The following is a 21,030-nucleotide window of genomic DNA, read 5'->3' as shown; positions in this document are numbered from 1 at the left end:
TATAAAATAAAAAAAATTACAATCTTTGGAAGTTATATGTTGTGCAAGCATTTAATACACAGGCGAAAAAGAAAATATATGTACAATTTAATTCTAAGACTATTTAAAGACTGTGTGCAAGGATGTCATGGACATTACAACGATTTATGATACTAGATGTTACCAGAGGTATATGGACAGGGGATAGGAATGTGTAGTTGTTTTAGAAATGCAAAATGAAAACGTAATACATGTACCCAGTATGATTAATGTGGATGGAAAGACAAGGTTTGTGAAATATTGAAGGCAGCCAAGTTTTTTGTGGTAAAAATTACCATTTAATTAGTAATTGTGATAAAAGAAAGTATTTTATTTGTGGCAGGTCACAAAGCAAGGAGATGTGAACTAAAATCTGAGCAGACAGGGCATTCATGGATGGATTGTGATGTAAATGGGAAGGAAACAGGGGAAGAGAAAGAAGACCAAGTGAAAGAAAGTGTTTTAGAGTATAACATATAAATGGGTCAAGTGGAAAGGAAAACAGAAGATATAATGGTAGCGATAAAAGAGTCGGGAATGAATGAGGGATTCAAAAGAAAAAGAGGTTGAAATTAGTACTTCTAGTGAAGAGGGGATTCTAAGTTGTTGATGATTAAAAGTAAAAGGAACTCCATTGGGAAAAGACTTAAAAATAGAAAACATAAATTTAATATAGGTTTGGGAGAGAATAAAAAGGAAAATGATGAGGGTAAAACATATTTTCTTCATAAAGTAAAAATCTTAGCCATAAATGTGAATAGTATAAATAATGTACAAAGGTTAGGTGTGTTAGAAGGGTGTGGGCCACTTGGTATGTATCCAAGAACAAAAATGAGTGGCACTTCAATACCAAACCAATAAATTAACAAAAATGAGTGGCACTTCAATACCAAACCAATAAATTAACAAAAATGAGTGGCACTTCAATACCAAACCAATAAATTAACAAAAATGAGTGGTATGTATATTATAATATTATTAGATATTAGAATGTTAACAGAAGGGGAGAGAGAGAGAAGACAAGTAATTGAATTATAAGAATATAGGAGAAGAAAAATGCTCATGTGTAGCAATTTTAAATAAAAAAATCTATAGAAATTTTGGATTATACTTTAATGATATTAGGGAGAATGACAATACTAAATGTGAGATGAAAGAAACACTTATATATAATTGTTGCAATATATATACATCCTTTACAGAAACAAGGGTAAATAATGTTTAGGATGATTCTTAATTATGTTAGTGTTCATATGCAAATAATATTAGTAGGAAATTTTAATTGTGACAAAGGAGAAAATAAGGGACAGATGTCAAGGTAATTTCAGAGATCTAGAAATGGGGAAAGTGGCATTTATGGGATAATAAACACTGGGTGTATAAAAGGCCAACTTGAAAACATAAATTTATTATTTCACAATTTCTGAGAGTTTGAAAGTGTCATACAAAGTGATAAAATAAACAGGGTTTTCAGATCATGTACCAATTTGAAAAGATATACAAGAAAAAGAAGGATACTTAAAAATATGTAGAGGCTTTAAAAGAATAAATAAAATGGAATTAAATGAACAAGTGAGAAAATGATTATACAATTATGGTCAGATCATATAGATATGAGAATGTTTTATAAGGACTGGACAAGCTGGTGGGAAAGTTTGAAAGAAAAATATAAAAAAAGAGGTTTTAGAATAGCAAAAGGCAAAAAGACCATAAGGAAAATTTAATTATAAGAATATCATTTATCAGACATTTAAAGATATAATAAGTAATAGGGAAAGATTTGTGGAAAAAGAAAAAAAAATTATATGAAATGAATCAAGAAAAAAATTAAAACCCATTATTTAAGCAAATATATTTTTATAAGGAAATAAAGAGAAAGTGGCACCTTACCTAAACAAATTGATAAAAGTAAACAGAATAGTAATAAAACAATTAAGAAATAAGGACAGAAATATGGTTAATAGACAGAGAGAAATAATGCATGTAATAAAAGAACATATTATGAAACAGTTTTGGAATGTAAAACCACAAGAGGACATAAATGGTGATTAAAGAAATTAACTGAATTAGACAATGAGGTGATAGAAAAATGATGACAATGAAAGAAATAAAACATGTTTTGAAGGCAGTGAAGTTGGAATCACCTATAGGATTGGATGGAATTGAATATTTAATGTACGAAGATATGCTAGACTGGCAAAAATATTTTTAGAGGTATTAAATGAATGGTTAGAGAAAGGGATTGAAGATGAAAGAATATATATGGGAGTGATGAAAATTATATGGAATAAAGGAGAGAAAATAGATGCAACAATTGGAGACCAAGAATGTTAAATAATGTATATTATACAATTTATATGAAAATAATACAGAAGATAATTGAAAGTCAAGTAAATAAGTTCTTGAATGAGACTATATTTGGGATAAAAAGAAAAGGGAGTCAAGAACTTTTGATGGTAATAAGGGAAGTGGTAGATGATGTGATAAACAGACATTCAGAACTTAAAATTTTGACAGGAGATGTGAGTAAAGCATTTGATAAGATACACCATGAAACACTATGGGAGACATTAAAAGAATATAACTTAAGTAAAAAAATAATATTTTTGCTTCATTTATAGTAGAAATAAAGTTAGATTAGTTATAAATGGTTGGTTAAGTAATGAGATAGAAATAAAGAGTGGTATAAGGCAGGGATGTCTAGCAAGTAGCATCTTATTTGCATTAATAATGAATGTAGTCATTAATGAAATAAATTTAACTTTGAGGGAAGCAGAATACTTTATAGCAGAAGGAATTCAGGTGCCACTAATGTTTTCTTTTGTGTATGATATTGTGTTAATTACAAAAAAATGAAGAATGGATGAAAATGTCTATTAGGGATCTTAGTGAAGAGTTAAAGGTGATTGGTTTAAGTTTCAATAAAGACTAAATGATTAGGATCCTCATGCAAAATAGCAGGTATTCAGTTTAATAGAGAAGAGACAGAAGATTTTAGGTATAGAATTTGGTAATGAGCTTCAGAAATTAATACAGAGGAAGAATATTATCCATAAAATAAGAAACATTTGTATGTTTTGGATAATGTACAAGCTGACATTCAGGGAAAAAAGCATATTTAATCAACACAATTATATTAGGCAAAATAACATATTTAGCAAGTGTGTTTATAGCACCGGTAGAATATGAGAATGAAATACATTCTGTGTTGTTTTCATTTATATGAGGATCAAGATTAATTCAGGTTAAAAGAGGAACACTTTATGTTGCAAAATAGGAAGAAGTATTGGGGTTACTTAATCCTACTGTGCAAATAACACCATTGAATTCATATAAAGTGTTGACATGGTTAAAAAAGACAATACGTTGATAACAAGGATAATGAAAGAAAAGTTTAAATAATGCTGGGAGAAACTTAAACTTTAAAAAAGAAGGAAAGAATATATAAGTGCAGAAATAAAAATATATCAAGAGAAATTATTATGGAAAACCAATATAGATAATATAAAAAATAGGGACTGGTATGTAAATATAATGAATAAATATTATTATGTCTTTCCATGGAGGCATTTGGGAGAGAGAAAGATAAAAGCTATAAAACAAGGTTGGGAAGATGTGAAAGATATTTTGAATGTACAGATTTTCTGATGAGATCAATGATAAATATGCTTCCAGTAAAGGCAAATATGCCATATAAAAAGATAGAAGAAAGAAGTTGCATTTACTGTGGTGAGGTAAAGACTACTGGACATGTTTTTTTTAATGTGAAAGAGTAATGCAATTATGGCAAAATATGTGAAAAGGAAGGTATTAAAGGATTGAAAAGTATCAAAGATATAAATATGAAGATGATCGAATATGGGTGTTATGCAGATAGAAAACAAAGTGATGTCAATAATTTAGATAGAAAATTGTTTTTTTTTTTAAAAATATGGATTATTTGGAACTAAAGGATAAATAAAATAAAATATACTGGAAAGTGGATATTATCAGAAATTTTGAACAAAATACAATTTTGGTTGTGGGGAAAAAGAGTGCGGGGTTTAAGAAGGTAAATGAATAATGTTAATGTACTGGAAGATGAATTACAAATGAGATCTGCAAGATAAAAAGTGTAAATATTTGTAAATAATTGTAAATGATTTGTGTATGTATATATAATGTATACTATGGATTTTAATAAAGAACCCATACTCTTTAGAATAGTGTTCTGATACTAGAGCAGTGGCAGCTGGGAGAACAGCACTAAAAGAGATCCAAGATGGTGGGTAGCACAGAGACAAATGCCAGTGTGGTGTTTGTGGATCTACAGGATTCTGTGGAGCTGTTTCAGCATAATTTGTTTTCTTCATCAGACACAAACATTCAAAAAAATGATGGATGTTTTATTACAACACACCAGTTGCAAGGGTTTTGAGGGATGCTTTTTTGGATGAATTGTTGTTGCAGAGTGATCCAGAGAGTGGAAAAGATGTTCTATGTGGTGAAATGTAAAAGAAGATTGCCAGAAAAAGGAATCGTATTCTGGGACTGTTAAAGAAACTTCAGGGAAAGAGATAAGAGATGAACAGAAGAAAGGAAATGAAAACGAAAAATCCAACTAGATAACACCTGACCAGTGGTATCGTCAGCAACTCGCATCCACAAAGGCTCGGAAAACCAGAGATCTGTAGTCTTCTATTTATTAAATACAATGTACACCAAAATGTAAAAACAGCAGCAACAACGGATGGTTAAGCGCTTTCGTCTGTAACACGTCAGACTTCCTCAGAACCATATTTACTAGCACATCTCCTTATTTAAATAAATTTTGGCGCCAATATTCTCGTGACACCATATTGCTTCTTAAAGGAAAACACTATGTAAATATTGTCCTCGGTGTGTCAGTCGACAAGTGCTTATTCATTTAAGTATCAAAACATCGCTGATGCTCTGAAAAATCTAAAAAGTTCTTTGACATCAATTAAAAGTACAATCCACTCAGTAGAAACAGTACAGTACACAAAATATGTGAAAACAACACCATATGTAAAATAATAATATAAGCAGTGCATGTTATGAAATAAATATCCAATATGCAACTGTCTAAAACTACCCCCTTGTGTCTACTGCCATTAGACTGCCAATTTAAAAACAAAATTTAATTTGTTACTACTAACATGAAAATGTTCAATATATATTTAAGTTGTGGAATAGTAAGTTGTTAATAAAAAATACAAAAATGCAGGTTAATAACTACATACTGATACTCCAAATGGATCTACCATACACTGAAAAACTGCATGACCACTTGAAAGGAATTATAACAAAAGTTGATAAATTACTAATAAACATTGTTCTAACACATTATTAAAATAAGGTGTAGTGAGTGACTATAAGTTTTGAAATACCTAAGTATCAACCTATTAGTAGTAACAAATTAAATTTTGTTTTTAAATTGGCAGTCTAATGGCAGTAGACACAAGGGGGTAGTTTTAGACAGTTGCATATTGGATATTTATTTCATAACATGCACTGCTTATATTATTATTTTACATATGGTGTTGTTTTCGCATATTTTGTGTACTGTACTGTTTCTACTGAGTGGATTGTACTTTTAATTGATGTCAAAGAACTTTTTAGATTTTTCAGAGCATCAGCGATGTTTTGATACTTAAATGAATAAGCACTTGACTGACACACCGAGGACAATATTTACATAGTGTTTTCCTTTAAGAAGCAATATGGTGTCACGAGAATATTGGCGCCAAAATTTATTTAAATAAGGAGATGTGCTAGTAAATATGGTTCTGAGGAAGTCTGACATGTTACAGACGAAAGCACTTAACCATCCGTTGTTGCTGCTGTTTTTACATTTTGGTGTACATTGTATTTAATAAATAGAAGACTACAGATCTCTGGTTTTCCGAGCCTTTGTGGATGCGAGTTGCTGACTGGTCAGGTGTTATCTAGAAGAAAGGAAATGCCAACAATCAAAGGCAATTCATGGTAAGAATTCAGAACATAGAAGAAAAAGAAATGGACAGGTATGACATTTGGGATAATTTAATGATCCCATTAGGAGTGAGGTAAGAGCTTTTATTTCATAAAGAGACATTTTGTAATATTAGTTTTGAGACTGGTTCTGTTCTAGATATTTTTCAGGGGGTATAAAAAGAAAAAGAACTGTAATCCATGAAAATCTTATATGGTGAAAGCATTTCACATAGTAGCAAAAAGAAAATACATGTTCAATTTGGAACTGAATTTGAAAAAGAAGCTTTAAAGAGACATTTAAGCAAACTTTTTAAAGAAGTTATGGACATTAGCAAAGTGCATGATAACAGAGGATTATGGCTTGGTGGATAGGACTGTCACATCATACTGAAAATGAAGAAAGAAAGAAATGTTCATATCCCTAGTATGATAAATGTAGAAAGTAACATGCATGTTGTAAAATATTGGGGAGAACCTAAAACATGATTTTTATCCTATGGAAAAGATTATCATTTGTTAAGAAACTGTGATAAGAGGAAATGTTATATTTGTGGGATAACAGGTCATGATGCAAAAAAGTGTGAATTGAAGTACTATAAGTGTAACAAAATTGGGCATTTATGGATAGATTCTAATCTAGAGAAAAAAAGGATGAAAACTAATGTGAAAACAACATACATAAAGCAGAAACTGTCCTAATAAAAGATAAAGAGGAACTAGAGAAGCAAAATAAATGAAACAGAAGCTATTATAGAAAATATGGTTCTAAAATAAGTGCCAAGGAAGCTATAAACTGGAAAATAGTGAAAGGTAAAAATAATTGATCATCTAGCTGAAGTGCATATAAGACTGAAATACATTATTTTATTGTATAACAAGGTTTAAACTTAGCTTAGCTAAGGGAGAGACACTTGTAACAGGCTTTTTAGATTCATTCAGCCACATGGATAAAGATACAGAAAATAAGGAGTATATCAGATTAGGAAAAAAGGGATAAACATAAACAAAAATTATCAAACGAAAATGGAAAGAAAATCAGTATACCATTATGGAAAGATTACCTTTCCACTAGAGTGTGTTACAAAAACTGGTCTAAGTAATGGATAACTTTTAAAAAATATATATATATATAATTGTTTTTCAGAATGGCAAGCAGATGTAAGAAAAGTAGAAAAAAAAACAAATTATAAAACAATTTGTATAGATGCTTTAAAGGATTTGGAAAGGAATAAAATAATATTATGTAATAAAATTGAAAATTTATGAAAAGACTCAATAGAAAATTAAAGAATTTTATTTAAGCAAAGATATTACTTAGTAGGTAAAAGAGAAGAGGTATCAGTTTATTTGAGTAGTATTGTTAAAGAGAATAGTAGTATAATGAGGAAATGAAAGATGACAGAGATGAGGTAAGAAGATTGATGGAAAATTATGGATACTGTAATAAATCACATAAAGAAAATGTTTCAAAATATAAATTACAAAAAAGATAGCATGTTAAAAATTTAACACAAGTAAATAAAGAATAAAATGATATTTCCTTATATGAACTAGATAAGTTGCTTGGAAAGGTTATTTTATAGTTGGTTTCAGGACCAGATAGAATAGGATTCCAATTTTTATAAGAATTTTATGGATTAGCAGAAAATACACTTCTTAATGAAGGTTTTACGTATAAAGCTTTATGCAATGGTATACTTACATTTATATTGGAAAAGAAAGATAAAACTGAAAACTGGAGATCGCTAGTATTGAACAATGCAGATTATAAGATTTTTATGGAGCTAATTCAGAAGAGACTGGAAAGTAAAATGAAATGTATTATGGAAGATAGCATACATAGTTTAAAGGGAAATGAATGTCAGCAATTATCAATAGTAAGAGAAATTATGGACGATATTATAAACTGGATGGATGAAACCATATTATGATAGCAGATTTAAATAAAACATTTAATACAGTACAGCATAAATTTCTGTGGACAGTTATGGAAGACTGTAACATTAGTGAGAAACTTAATGCATGTGTCTCTATACAGAATAAAAATAAAGTAAGAATTTTAGCGAATCGATGGTTAAGCAAAGAAACAGATATAAAGAATGGCAACAGTCAGGGATGCCCCATGAATAGTATATTATTTTTATCAGTTATGAATGTATTAGACAGAGATATAAATTTGTATATGAAAGGCGCTACTTATACCACTAATGAAGGGGTACAAATTCCAGTTATGTTTATTTATGAAGATAATATTATATTGATTACAAGAAAAAAGTCTGGATGAAAGAAGTCATATGTTATGTGCATCAATGTTTAAACGTAATAGGCATTACTTTAAATAAAGAAAAAAGTAAAGGCTGGGTGATACAGTAAATATAGGAGGAGTACTTTTTTGATGAAAGAAATCTCTGTGTTAGGAATAAGATTTGGGAATAAATATGTAAGTGAAGAGCAATGGAAAATGATAATAGATGAAATAAAGGAGCTTGTTTTTTATTTTTTTTTTTTGGAAAACATACAAGACAGCATTTAATAAAAAGGCTTATTTGATTAATTCAGTTATACTGGGAAAGATTACATATTTAGCTGGTGTCTATATGTTACCAATAATCTATGAAAAAGAAATGCCACAAGTAATGTCTTTCTTTTATATGAGGTTCAAGACTGAATCCACTGAAGACATGAGGCTTATATATGGATAAGCAAGATGGAGATTTATGGTTAATAAACCTAATTGTTTATGCTGCTTCTTTAAATTTGCATAAAATTTTGTTTGGGATAAATGATAAAAATGAAAAGTTAATAGTACATTTAATAAAGTACAAATATGAGTGCAATTGGGATATGTTAAAAATGCAAAAAAGGAAAAGAATGTATAAATGAAGATATACATGAAAAAATTATTTTATGGAAAATAAAAATTGATGAACTAGAAGATGAGAAGTGTGATATAAAATATTGTGATACAATATTATTATGTTAATCCTTGGTCTGAGCTAGCAGATGAAAAAGTTAAAGTTATAAAAGTACAAAAAGCATGGTGTAATAAGCAAGTAGAATGTCAGGATTTTTTATGGAGATTAGTGATTAATAAATTACCAGTAAAAGGAAATATGTTTTATAAAAATCAGTGAAAAATCTTATATATGTTGTGGTAAAGAATAATCTACAGAACATGTTTTCTTACAATGTATAAGGGTCACAAAATTTGGGGGGATATTATGTGAAGAAAAGTTATTTGAAAATTAAAGGAGGTAAATTAAATAAATATGGATATAATAAAGTGTGGATTTTACAGCCATAAAAATGAGGAATATGTTAGTAAAATAGACAAAAGATTATTTTATGTTGTGTGTACCATTTGGAATGAAAGGATAAATGAAATCATTTTTAATGGGGAAATAGAGACCAGCAGTCATTTTATGAAAAATTAGATGGTGGGTGTGGAAAATGGAGTGGGGGGTCAAATAAGGATAATGAAAATAGAAGATTAATACAATAATGAAAAGTAAGGCCAATTTTGAGAGAAAAATTGCCATGGATTCAAAGGACAATCATAAGGCCTTTTTCAGCTATGTTAGGAACCTGGGTGGAAACTCCCAGATATGCTCAGAATTAGTCCAAAATGATACAAAAATCACTGAACCCACAGACATTGCCAACATACTGGCAGACAGGTTCAGTGCAAACTTCACCCCCTCTCCCCCCTTAAAGGAGAGATAACTATCCCAGCAGAGTGTAGCCTCCCAGACATCTCAAATGCACAGGTGAAAGCTGCTCTCTCTAAAGCTAAAACACAGCATCAATGGGACCGGATGGTGTCCCCGGCTGTGTGCTACACGACCTAAATGAGGAATTAAACCCGCACATAAGGCAACTGTTTAATCTCAGCCTTACCACAGGATACGTGCCCAAGGAGTGGCGTACGGCAACTGTGGTCCCACTCCACAAAGGCGGTGCCTCTATGGACCCTGGTAATTACCGCCCCATAAGCTTAACAAGTCTAGTCTGCAAAGCTATGGAGAGGATCATAATGGAGCTCATAAACAAAGATATAGGGGACTTGCAGACATTGGACCCGACCCAGTTTGGCTTCGTCAAGGGCAGATCATGCCTTTTGAACTTGGTCGACTTCTTCGAAACAGTCACCAAGGCCATTGATGAGGGAAAGGCAGTCCATACAGCCAACTTTGACCTTGCAAAGGCCTTCAACACAATACCCCACTCGGGTATTGTAGAAAAACTTACCAGCTTAAATGTAAACCCATATGTCACAAGATGGGTTGCAAACTGGCTTAAGGACAGAACCCACAGGGTTAGAGTTGCTGGCGCTATGTCAGACTCCAAGCCGGTCACAAGTGGTGTCCCACAGGGCTCGGTCCTTGGCCCCCTATTGTTCGGCATCTACTTCTCAGAAGTACAGGCCAACATGGGAGGACTTTGGCTGACAAAGTTTGCAGACGACTGCAAACTGGGCACCATAGTGGAAAGTGCATTGGACACGGATATCCTTCAGAAGGGACTCACGGAAACAGATAGCTGGTGCCAGAGCCATGGCCTGAAGTTAAACGCCAAAAATGTATAGTCATACCCTTCGGGAAAAACAAGGTAACCCCAAGCTACCATATAGGTGGCAATCCACTAAGCACAGAAGAGGTTATCAGGGACCTGGGGACCCAGGTTGACAGTGGCCTTTCTTTGACACTCACATTGCTAAAGTGGTTAGAAAGACCTTCTACATTGCCCACCTGATCATGAAGGATTCACAGCCAGATCTAGTGAGGTCATTGTTCCCTGTACTCGTCACTTATCAGACCAATGATCGAGTACAATGCCCCATTCGGGATGTATCTCACCCGACATCTGCAGCAATTGGAGAGACACCAAAAGTTCCTCACCAAAAGGATAAAGGGACTCCAAAATCTGTCATATGCTGCCAGATTGAAGAAACTCCAGCTCTATTCAGTTGCATACCATCTGCTCAGAGGTGACATGTGCCTGACATACAAGGCCATGTCCAACCCGGAATTAATGGACATGCTCCACCTCAAAAAATCCAAATCCACCAAAACCACTAGAGCAAGCGACTTAAACCTTAGCACGGATATAAATAGGACGTGCTGGAGGGATAGATTTATCACAAAGAGACTCCCTATGCTGTGGAATAAAATCCCAATCCATGTGAGGCAGAGCACCTCGCTGGCTCTGTTCAAGAGAAATCTTGACCTGTGGATGGGAGATCGTAGGTTTATCCCAGGAATCATCTCTGTGCCACTGCTGGACAGAGGCACAACAAACTAATGGGCACAGTATTTTTTCATATAAGGGGTGGCGTAAGCCACAAAAATTTGGGCTAGGCTTATAAATGCCTTAGGGCAGATTGCCTAGTATAAACCTATGAACCTATGAACCTATGATTGTATGAAAGTAATGGAAAGGAATGAAAAATTGTACACTGTACAAATTATAAAAAAGTAAAATTGTAAATAGTATTGTAAATAAGGTTTTAAATAAAGAATCCCTACTCTTTACAATAGGTGCCATGGCATTTTTTACATCCACCTAAGCTGCCAGCTACTTAGGCAGATGAAGGCTCAGTTTAATGTCTCATCTGAGGGATGACCACCACCCTCCATGTTGCACATCAATCCATCTACTTGGTGTGAGAATAGAACCCACAGCCTTCTGCACCAAAGGTGAGTGCTACCTTTTGTGCCTCTGACACTACAATGCATTATATTCCCACCATTATCTGATCATCAGATTACAGCTCTAGAATCCCACCAATGTCATATTCCCTCCATCATCTGATCATCAGATTACAGATCAGAATCCCACCAACATCATATTCCAGTGGTTGGCTGATGATCAGATTTCTGTGCTAGAATTCCACTATCATATTCCTGTCATTGTTAGATAATCATCAGATTACAGCTCTGAAATCCAAAAAACATCATATTCCCGTCATTGTCTGATTATCAGATTACATTGCTGAATCCCATCATCATATTCCCATCAATGTTAGATTATCAGATTACATCTCCATAATCCCACCAACATCACATTCCTGTCAAATTGCAGTCCTGGGATTGAAAGTAATCTCTTTTAGTCTTGTGTTTAAGGTACAATTGTTGTAATGTACATGATTGGGAATGATTATTTATTACATGCGCTAATTTTTTTTTCTTGCACCTCTTCATCTATGTTGCCCAAAAGAATTTCCTGTGCACAGGTACATGAAAACTATATTATAAGTTAGGATGTTTTATGATCTGATTCAAGAACATTCAGCTGCTAGCAAGAAACCATACCCTCCGTAATTCCTTGCAAAATCGGTCTGCATTCTTGTTGATATTAAGGTTGGGTTTTAGCCTAAACTTCCCCACTTTGAATATGAGTCACTTTAAACATAAGCAATCACTAAAGGATAGAAAGAAATGATATAAGATTAAAAAAAAAACACTTGTGAGTTTCTTTTTGGATTGAAGTTGGATAAATTCTGAGGTACGATTAATATTTATATTGTGGTCCTGCAGGATCATTAGGTTTAGTCAAAAATAATACATAGTGCATTTATTGCCATGATTACACTCCAAAACCAGAAAAAAATGTTACACACTACTATATTATGAAACCCAGCTATAACAATGCTTTGAAAGGTGTGTAACAAATGTTACACCCCACTAAGCACTGTGATGGTTGAGTATAAGGAAAAGGATGTTCTTTATATCCCTGAATATCTTTCCTCCTAGGTCCACTGACGTTTACAGATGTCAGTCTGTGAAAGTAACATATTTAAATTAGGGCAATAATTAAAAACTGTCCTTGACTTTTTTCTTAATTGATCTCTATGTGATAGCATTCATTAAGTAGTGGTAAAACATATCACATTTTGTTTTTTTTGTAACTGGCAGTACACGGAGTAGATAATACTCCATGCACTACTAAGAGTTCTGATAGGTTCTCACTGATCATAACCAGTTATCATGTGTTCTTGATATGGATGCCAAGATTCACTTCTTGCTCTTGAGGTGAATTTCTTGGCATTTGTGACATGATAACATGGTTATTATTAGTTGAAAATTGTATTTTAATTTGCGTGCTCTGCTCCTATGCCTGCTGGATCCAAAATCTTCTTAAGACACACAGTCTTGCTCTGCTGTTTACTGCTGAATTAGAGACACAAAGCTTTGCATGACTCCATCTGTAGTCTGCTTAAAGCACCAAGCCTTTTAAATTGCACACTGATAAACATATTTTGCAGCTATAAGCACAGTTACAGATAACTTATTTTATAATAAACCACACGTAGTCTGTCAGATTTGTAGCGTATATTTACAAAGTTTTCCTTTATTACAGATATGAATGATGACGTCTACAAAATACCTCTTTCTGTCCTTCTCTCACATAACTGAACTACTACAATAGTTATATAGAGAACTAGTCACACACATCAATGTTATTTCCTCTTGGTATGTTTTTCTGGCTTTCTGTGGGAAGTCACATAATGTCTGTTTTTAGACTTTTCTATTGTCCTTTTGTGATATACGTGTAAGCACTTTTGCTGATGTGAGGATGTCATTAACAGAAACCTGAAAGGAAACATCTGTATAAGCTGTTCCTACTGACAAAACATCATGTATTGCTGAATTTATAAAAAAGGATGTCTGTTAATAGATATTTGTTCTGCAAACATGAGAAAATCATGTAATGCTTGTTTTCCAATATTGCTTTGTTAGGCATTTTCTTTTTGATGCTGTGAAGAGAAGCCTGTCTGTTATACATATAGTATGAATGCACATTCTAAACTCTATACATATATTCAAGCAAGCTTTTTCTTTCAGGATATTTACAACAGAATTTATTTCAGCCTTATATTCATAATATCTAACAATTCCCTCTGTTTTTAAACATTAAGAAACAAAACCTTTAGTCTTTTTTTGATACAAGTCAAAATGCAAATTTACACAGTTAATACAATTATATTAAGTATTACTACCAAAAATGAATGTATTTAACAACTTTTTCTTTTGCAGACCATTCTGTGAAAATATTTTATCAGTTATGAGCTGTGTCTGCTTTAATTTTATTTCTTAATTTGATTAATTTATTCTTTAGCAATTACAGCATTTAATTTATGACTTAGAACTGTTCCATTAACTCTTTGCAACTGTTGAATTAACTATAAGAGACAAGAACTATGTGCTACTGCAAGCATTTATACACTACTGAAAATATACAGATTCAATGTCATTTTAACCATAACATTGTGTTCATGTTTCTGAACTGCTCATTAACATCTTGGTAAAGTACTGAACTGGGCTTAAAGAATGCTATGTACATATTAGTCCATTAGCTCTATGAATACAATATTTTAATATAATTTTCCTTTAACTGGGGGTAAAACCAGTGATATTACAACTTGACAAATTACTTTTGAACTTATTACAATGTATCCTGTACTGTATGTATTTACACAGACTGTTTGCTATTCATGCATTTCAATCTGCTAGGTACCATGGACCCATTTTTTTAAAAACATGGTTTCTCACACATATTCATTACTAGACATTAATTTAATTTGTACTGAATTCTTCTGTATTTGTACATACAGAGACTATAAAGTACATTATTCTAATCTTACAAATTTAATAACATTAATATTAAGCAAAATCTTGGAAAATTTTTATGTCTCTTTAGAAGTATTTAGTGGAATTGCCACCAGTGGCATACGTCCTGTTGTTTTAAACTCAGCAATTAAAAACATTCATGCTTTTTTATATCAACATTGTTTTGCTAAAAGCATATTAAAAATAGTGACCATTCTTGCTATTAGAAACATTTATGCATTTTGCATATCTTTATTCTCTCTTGTAAAGCTGTAATAAAGCAATTTTAAGTCATCTTGTGAATAGCTTTGCAATTTAACATGTTGTAAATACAATTTAATATTAAACAATACAATAATAACCATTATGATAGCTATTAACAACTTGTAAAATATCTTATCCTGTCAGGTTTAATCCGGTTTACCATTATTTCTAATATACTAATGCCTGTTTTTCCCTCCCCCTAAAAGAGTATTGTCAAGAAGGAATGAAATATTTCTTCCTGTAGCTTTATTTTAGACCCTTGTGCAGTACTGCTTATACAGTCAGTGTAAAACTGAGAAAGTACATCTCCCCCAGTAGTACTGCAGCACTGTTTATCTCCTTTATGCTGTGAGAATAAAATGTATGTCAGCCCAACACTTTGGTTATTAGGTTACTAACAAACTATGGACTTTTGCCTGATTTGATCATTTTTATAAAGCTTTTGCTGTTTACTACCTCTAGTAGGTATTTATACCCTTCTGCATAATTGATTTGAACTGTATGTATACTATAGCCCATTTGCTGGCTGTACTTGATGCAACTGAGATTTTTTTTTTCTTTTAACATTTATTTGCAAACAGATTATCAGTGACATCTATGCAAAATTGTGACATTTTATTACAATTACCAAATAGTGTTGCATGTAAACATTTTAACAATTATGTTTTAATAACAATGATGCTTTAGAAAAACTCAAACTACTTGTCTGGCAATCAGTTTTGTTTATCTTATCTTTCCAACATTTCCTGTAACTATTCATCTAGTCTAGGAAGGTCTGAGCTCACATGTTATACTCTATAAACTATAGTTAATTATGTTGGCATTTTTCCTTTAATTTGATTGTGATTTGCATATCTATGCATTTATACTACATTACAATTAGCTTACATGGATTTCAGTATTTTTTTATTTATTTATCTATTTAACTGCCCTGCCATTAAATTTACAAAAACTGTTTGACTAATACCATCTGTGATTTTATTTTTAAAATTCAGAACTTTAACTGTTTGGTGTTACTATACAATTATAAAAAAACTGTAAAAAACAAATAGATATTAGCTTAACTAACATGTGTTTATATTTACATTATTTAGATTTGCTGTTGTCTGCCTTTTGCTTTTGTGTATTGTAAACAAATGTACTCTAGATGAAAAGAACATACATGCGTGTCTGTCTTGTATCTGTATATCTTTATACAAGCATGTCAGTCTTGTGACTTTAAATCTTTACTCTTATTATTAACTATTTTCATTTAATTTTATGCACTAGAACTGTTTAGTGTAACTATTTTTATTAAATTTTTATACACTAAAACTGTTGTGTACCTTTTGACTATGCTAAGAATGGCAGTCATATGCTCTACTTTACTGTAGTACTGATAAAGGTCTTGCTTTAACTGAATGAACGTTTTAAACATTTGAGAATGATTTGTCCAGACATCAGATCTTAGCATGTATGCATAACCAGTTTCAAAACACAAACATATTATAAAATATATTTCTTTTGCACAGATTAGCTGTGTATGCAGGAAGTTCCCAGTCTCTGTCAGTCCAGCTAATTTATTTCCTTAATCCTGCAACTGCTGTTGAACAGTTTCCTGTGATGTTGCATGGTCTTTCTGATATTTTTAGCAACATGTTCTGCTGAATCTAAAACTCCTATGCACTTTTGAAAAGATGTGTGTATAACTTTTCTAAGCTTCCTGAGCTCATTGTGTCTGTCTTTTAGAAGTTTACTACATTCTTTTGTAACAAAATGTACTAGAGGTTCTATCAGTAACTGGTTTGACTGTTGTTGCATCTCTGAAATAAACCTTTTACATTTGGTGACAGAACATAACTGTCTAACATTTGAATATAATGTCAGCATATTAGTGGCATGCACTGTATTTTTATGACATTGTACACACAATAAACATTTTTTTATGCCACACATGATTTTGTTTCAGATAACAGTCAAATATTGTAATCCATTTGCATAATGCCTTACTATCAACTTGCAATCCATTTGCATAATGCCTTACTATTAACTTTCCCTAATAAGGTTTTACATTTGCTAATATGCAGTATATACATTTATTCTGTTATTATTATTACCTCTATGGCATTCATACTGTATGTAATACAGAATAATTTTCTTACCAGTGAACAGAGAGGCAGATGGCCAAGCTGCTTTACTGTAGATGGCTGACAAGTTTCTGTAGTCACTTGTGAAGTTGGTACAGCAAAACTATTAGTTTCAGTCTTACAACTTTGTCTTGTACCTTTTCTGGAGAATTTATGGAACTGTTCACCTTTCTGCAATGCAGTTTCACTGGATTTAGACGTCTAATGAACTGTATTATTGCTGCAAACTGTAGAAAACTGTAGAAATCTGAATTACTTCACATAAACTTTAGTTACTGTGCTTTTACAGGAGTGACCTTATACAAAGCATTACCCATTCACTCTCACTGTTTTCGGATACAGGTTAGGAATGTTGTCAAAGGGTCACCATTGAAAAATTTATTTTAATTCGCGTGCTCTGCTCCTATGCCTGCTGGATCCAAAATCTTCTTAAGACACACAGTCTTGCTCTGCTGTTTACTGCTGAATTAGCGACACAGAGCTTTGCATAATTCCATCTGTAGTCTGTTTAAAGCACCAAGCCTTTCAAATTGCACACTGATAAAGAAACATATTTTGCAGCTATAAGCACAGTTACAGATAACTTATTTTATAATAAAACACACATAGTCTGTCAGATTTGTAGCATATATTTACAAAGTTTTCCTTCATTACAGATATAAATGATGACGTCTACAAAATACCTCTCTCTGTCCTTCTCTCACATAACTGAACTACTACAATAGTTATATAGAGAGCTAGTCACACACATAGATGTTATTTCCTCTTGGTATGTTTTTCTGGCTTTCTGTGGGAAGTCACATAATGTCTGTTTTTAGACTTTTCTATTGTCCTTTTGTGATTTACGTGTAAGCACTTTTGCTGATGTGAGGATGCCATTAACAGAAATCTGAAAGGAAACATCTGTATAAGCTGTTCCTACTGGCAAAACATCACGTATTTCTGAATTTATAGAAAAGGATGTCTGTTAATAGATATTTGTTCTGCAAACATGAGAAAATCGTGTAATTCTTGTTTTCCAATATTGCTTTGTTAGGCATTTTCTTTTTGATGCTGTGAAGAAAAGCCTGTCTGTTACACATATAGTATGAATGCACATTTTAAACTCTATACATATATTCAAGCAAACCTTTTCTTTCAGCATATTTACAACAGAATTTATTTCAGCCTTATATTCATAATATCTAACATTAGTGACCCAATCACAACTCTCTATATAATACACTAAGAGGACAACACTGGGTAAAACTGGTTACAGATGAAAATAATTACAAAAGGTGAACAGAGGTAGGTATACACTAGCATCTGTATGTTACATTGCTACCTATTATATACTATGTTGATTATTAATAAGATGTTTCTGTTTAAAGCAAATTAGTGACCATACTGTGTTTTCTTTTTTTACAGACACATCATCTAGTAAGTACACTTCAATTCTTGTATCAAATTTTTTACCCTATGATGCACTGATAAAATATTTTGACATGTTTGCTGATACTAAGTCTTTTCTTTCTTAGCAAAATTGCCACTCTTGTATTTTATTCTAATTGAATGGTTAATTGGTTTATTGACTGACTGATTTTTGATAGATTAAGCAGGTTAAGTGGATTGATCCAAAGGACTCTTTTATCTATGGCTTAGACCAAAGTGATATATAAGTAACTATTTTCATCTATGTACTAGACAAAAAGTGATACAATACTCTAGTTGTTACACACAAACTGTATGTTAACCATGCTTATACTGGAGATGTCCAAAGGCATCACATCGAGTAAATAACAGTCAGCTCACCGCAATGATTGAAATATGCTGGTAAAGGAAATAGAAACAATTAACTTCAGCCAGTGCTATAGTTAATTTAAACTAGCCATACTGGTATTTAAGATAAACATATACAGCATCTAGCCAATAAATATCATATAATTTCTTAGAACAATTAAATCAAACCTCTCCAGTGGAAAAGTCTTGGCTAAAATGCTGAATAGTTTGCAGACTACTGAGTTCCTACAACTACATAGCACATGTTTACATATTTATGATGACCAGACAATGAGATACTCTTCCATAAAGAAAGAGACACTGTTTCCGAGCAACACTGACAATGGGACAATATCTCTAAGTGTGATACCAGACAAGGGAAGGATATATATCTCAAACTGGATTTTGCTGATGGTGCCACAAGTTGAAAAAAATGCCAGGGGGACCTTTAAGTCTTTATGATTATTTGAGTTTCTTTGTCATGCAGTTTTTGTCCCAGGGAGGGTAGAAACTTTGCATGACTTGTACTGATGTTAGAAGTACTGTTAGAAGTAGTAACCTCAGTCCACAAATTTCCCTTTTTGGCAATCATCCTAGGATATTCCTGAAAATACAGTGATGCACCACAGGAAGCATGGAATTCTAAGGAAGCAGTTATGTTTAGGGAAAAATTGTAGGCCTCCCTGACTAGTCACAGAACTTAAGCAATAGCAGCTTGATAAAGCACAATATTTAGTGGCGAACATCCTCATTTCAGACTGGGCTTAGAGTTCAATAACTGATCTACATTATGACAAATTTAAAGTTGCAGAGGCATTTTGATCAAAATCTGGTGCAACTGATTCTGGAATGTCATAATGCAATCACACAGAGACCCACTACAAAAGTAAATACATATTACATAAGCATTTCTAACTTAAAGCTATTATGTTTATAAACTGCTGATGTAAAATTAGCATTTCTGAATTTGCTAGACACCATGAAGTATATGACATTGGTGTCAGGTATGTTAGACATAAGTTTGGGAATGCAAACTACTGACAGCCAGGGCTGGATTAACAAGGAAGCTGATGGTAGCACTTATTAGATACCTGATCGAGAGATAGTACTTGAGATAGATCTATGCAGCAGCATCAGATCATCTGTATGCAGAAATATTACAAGACTGTTCACTTCCTACATTAGATGGTTTGTAAAAAGTATGGACAGTGACAACAGTAGTACAAAAGCCCGAGGCTCTGACATAAAGCCTCACTGAGAGGCAACACAATGCTGTACTCATACATAAAAATATATATTTCTTGGTATTTGTCTATGAACAGTAGCCAAATAGATCAACTAAGATAATGTCTTGGAGATCCTCAACAAACAGATCATAGTCTGTTGGGGTCTATATCATATGATCAAACATTTAAAAGTTTGAATGTTTCAACGGAGATCTCCGTATAGTGCAGAATTGGAAGATTTCCCTTTTCTGCACTGTAGTGCAATCTCGGAGTTGGCATATTTAAAAGTGGGGGGTGTTTCAGGTAGGTTTTTTTATGTAGTTTATTTTTTTTTTCCAACTTTTAAAAGTACGATCATATGGTGTCGAGCATATGACGTTCGAACTTTTAAAAGTTTGATCATCTAATATAGACCCGTCTATTGATAGTAATAAACTATGAATCTAGCAAATCTATTATGACCAACTTAACAATAACATTCTGGACATTGTAAAGGAAGTTATTTACACTGTAACAAACACTACTCCCATTTTGGTTATGAATTCAAGAACTATACTGACAGCACAACTCAGACAATTAAGGCTTAGTATGCTAATGAGCTATGTTTTGTCCCAGGTAAACGTTTCTGTCTCAGCTTGCATACCTTGTAACTCTGAGCAAGTCACTTAACCAAAACACTACTCCTGGAAAATATGAATGAAATCTAACCTAAAGAAGTCCTTGTGCTGGCCAGCAACAACATTTTAGAAAATCTTTTAGAAGACAAAATTCCAAAGCAGACAGTGAAGTTCAGCCTGTCCTACTACACTATTACAAATTCAAATAAATTATTATACAAAAATTAAGAAAATCAAAAACCTTTAAGTTTTGGATAGCCTAAAAAGAAATAGTTCCAAGTGGCAAATGCAGAAATGCATTTCATCACCTGCCTCATAGCACTGACATATGTATTCAGCAGCAAGGTACTCCTGGGAGGGGGACTTACACAATAACTCTACCATAAACAAAATGTTTCCTTTTCCAAGAGTGTATTTGGATTCCTACAAAATACCT

At 32.6% G+C, this 21,030-nt stretch overlaps 1 protein-coding gene across 1 annotated transcript in view; it reads left to right on the top strand.

The window, feature by feature from the left end:
• Positions 1–21,030, top strand: part of LOC122792286 (uromodulin-like) — a 360,676-nt gene that overhangs the window by 44,213 nt on the left and 295,433 nt on the right. Inside the window, exon 4 of the mRNA XM_044060058.1 lies at positions 18,401–18,412. Coding sequence (XP_043915993.1) covers positions 18,401–18,412 — 12 coding nt within the window. The remainder of the gene's footprint in view (positions 1–18,400; positions 18,413–21,030) is intronic.

This window comes from Protopterus annectens, chromosome 1.part2 (assembly GCF_019279795.1).
Source record: "Protopterus annectens isolate FY-2018-M chromosome 1.part2, PAN1.0, whole genome shotgun sequence".
Lineage (NCBI taxonomy): Eukaryota > Metazoa > Chordata > Ceratodontiformes > Protopteridae > Protopterus > Protopterus annectens.
This window is presented reverse-complemented; position numbering and strand designations above follow the sequence as displayed.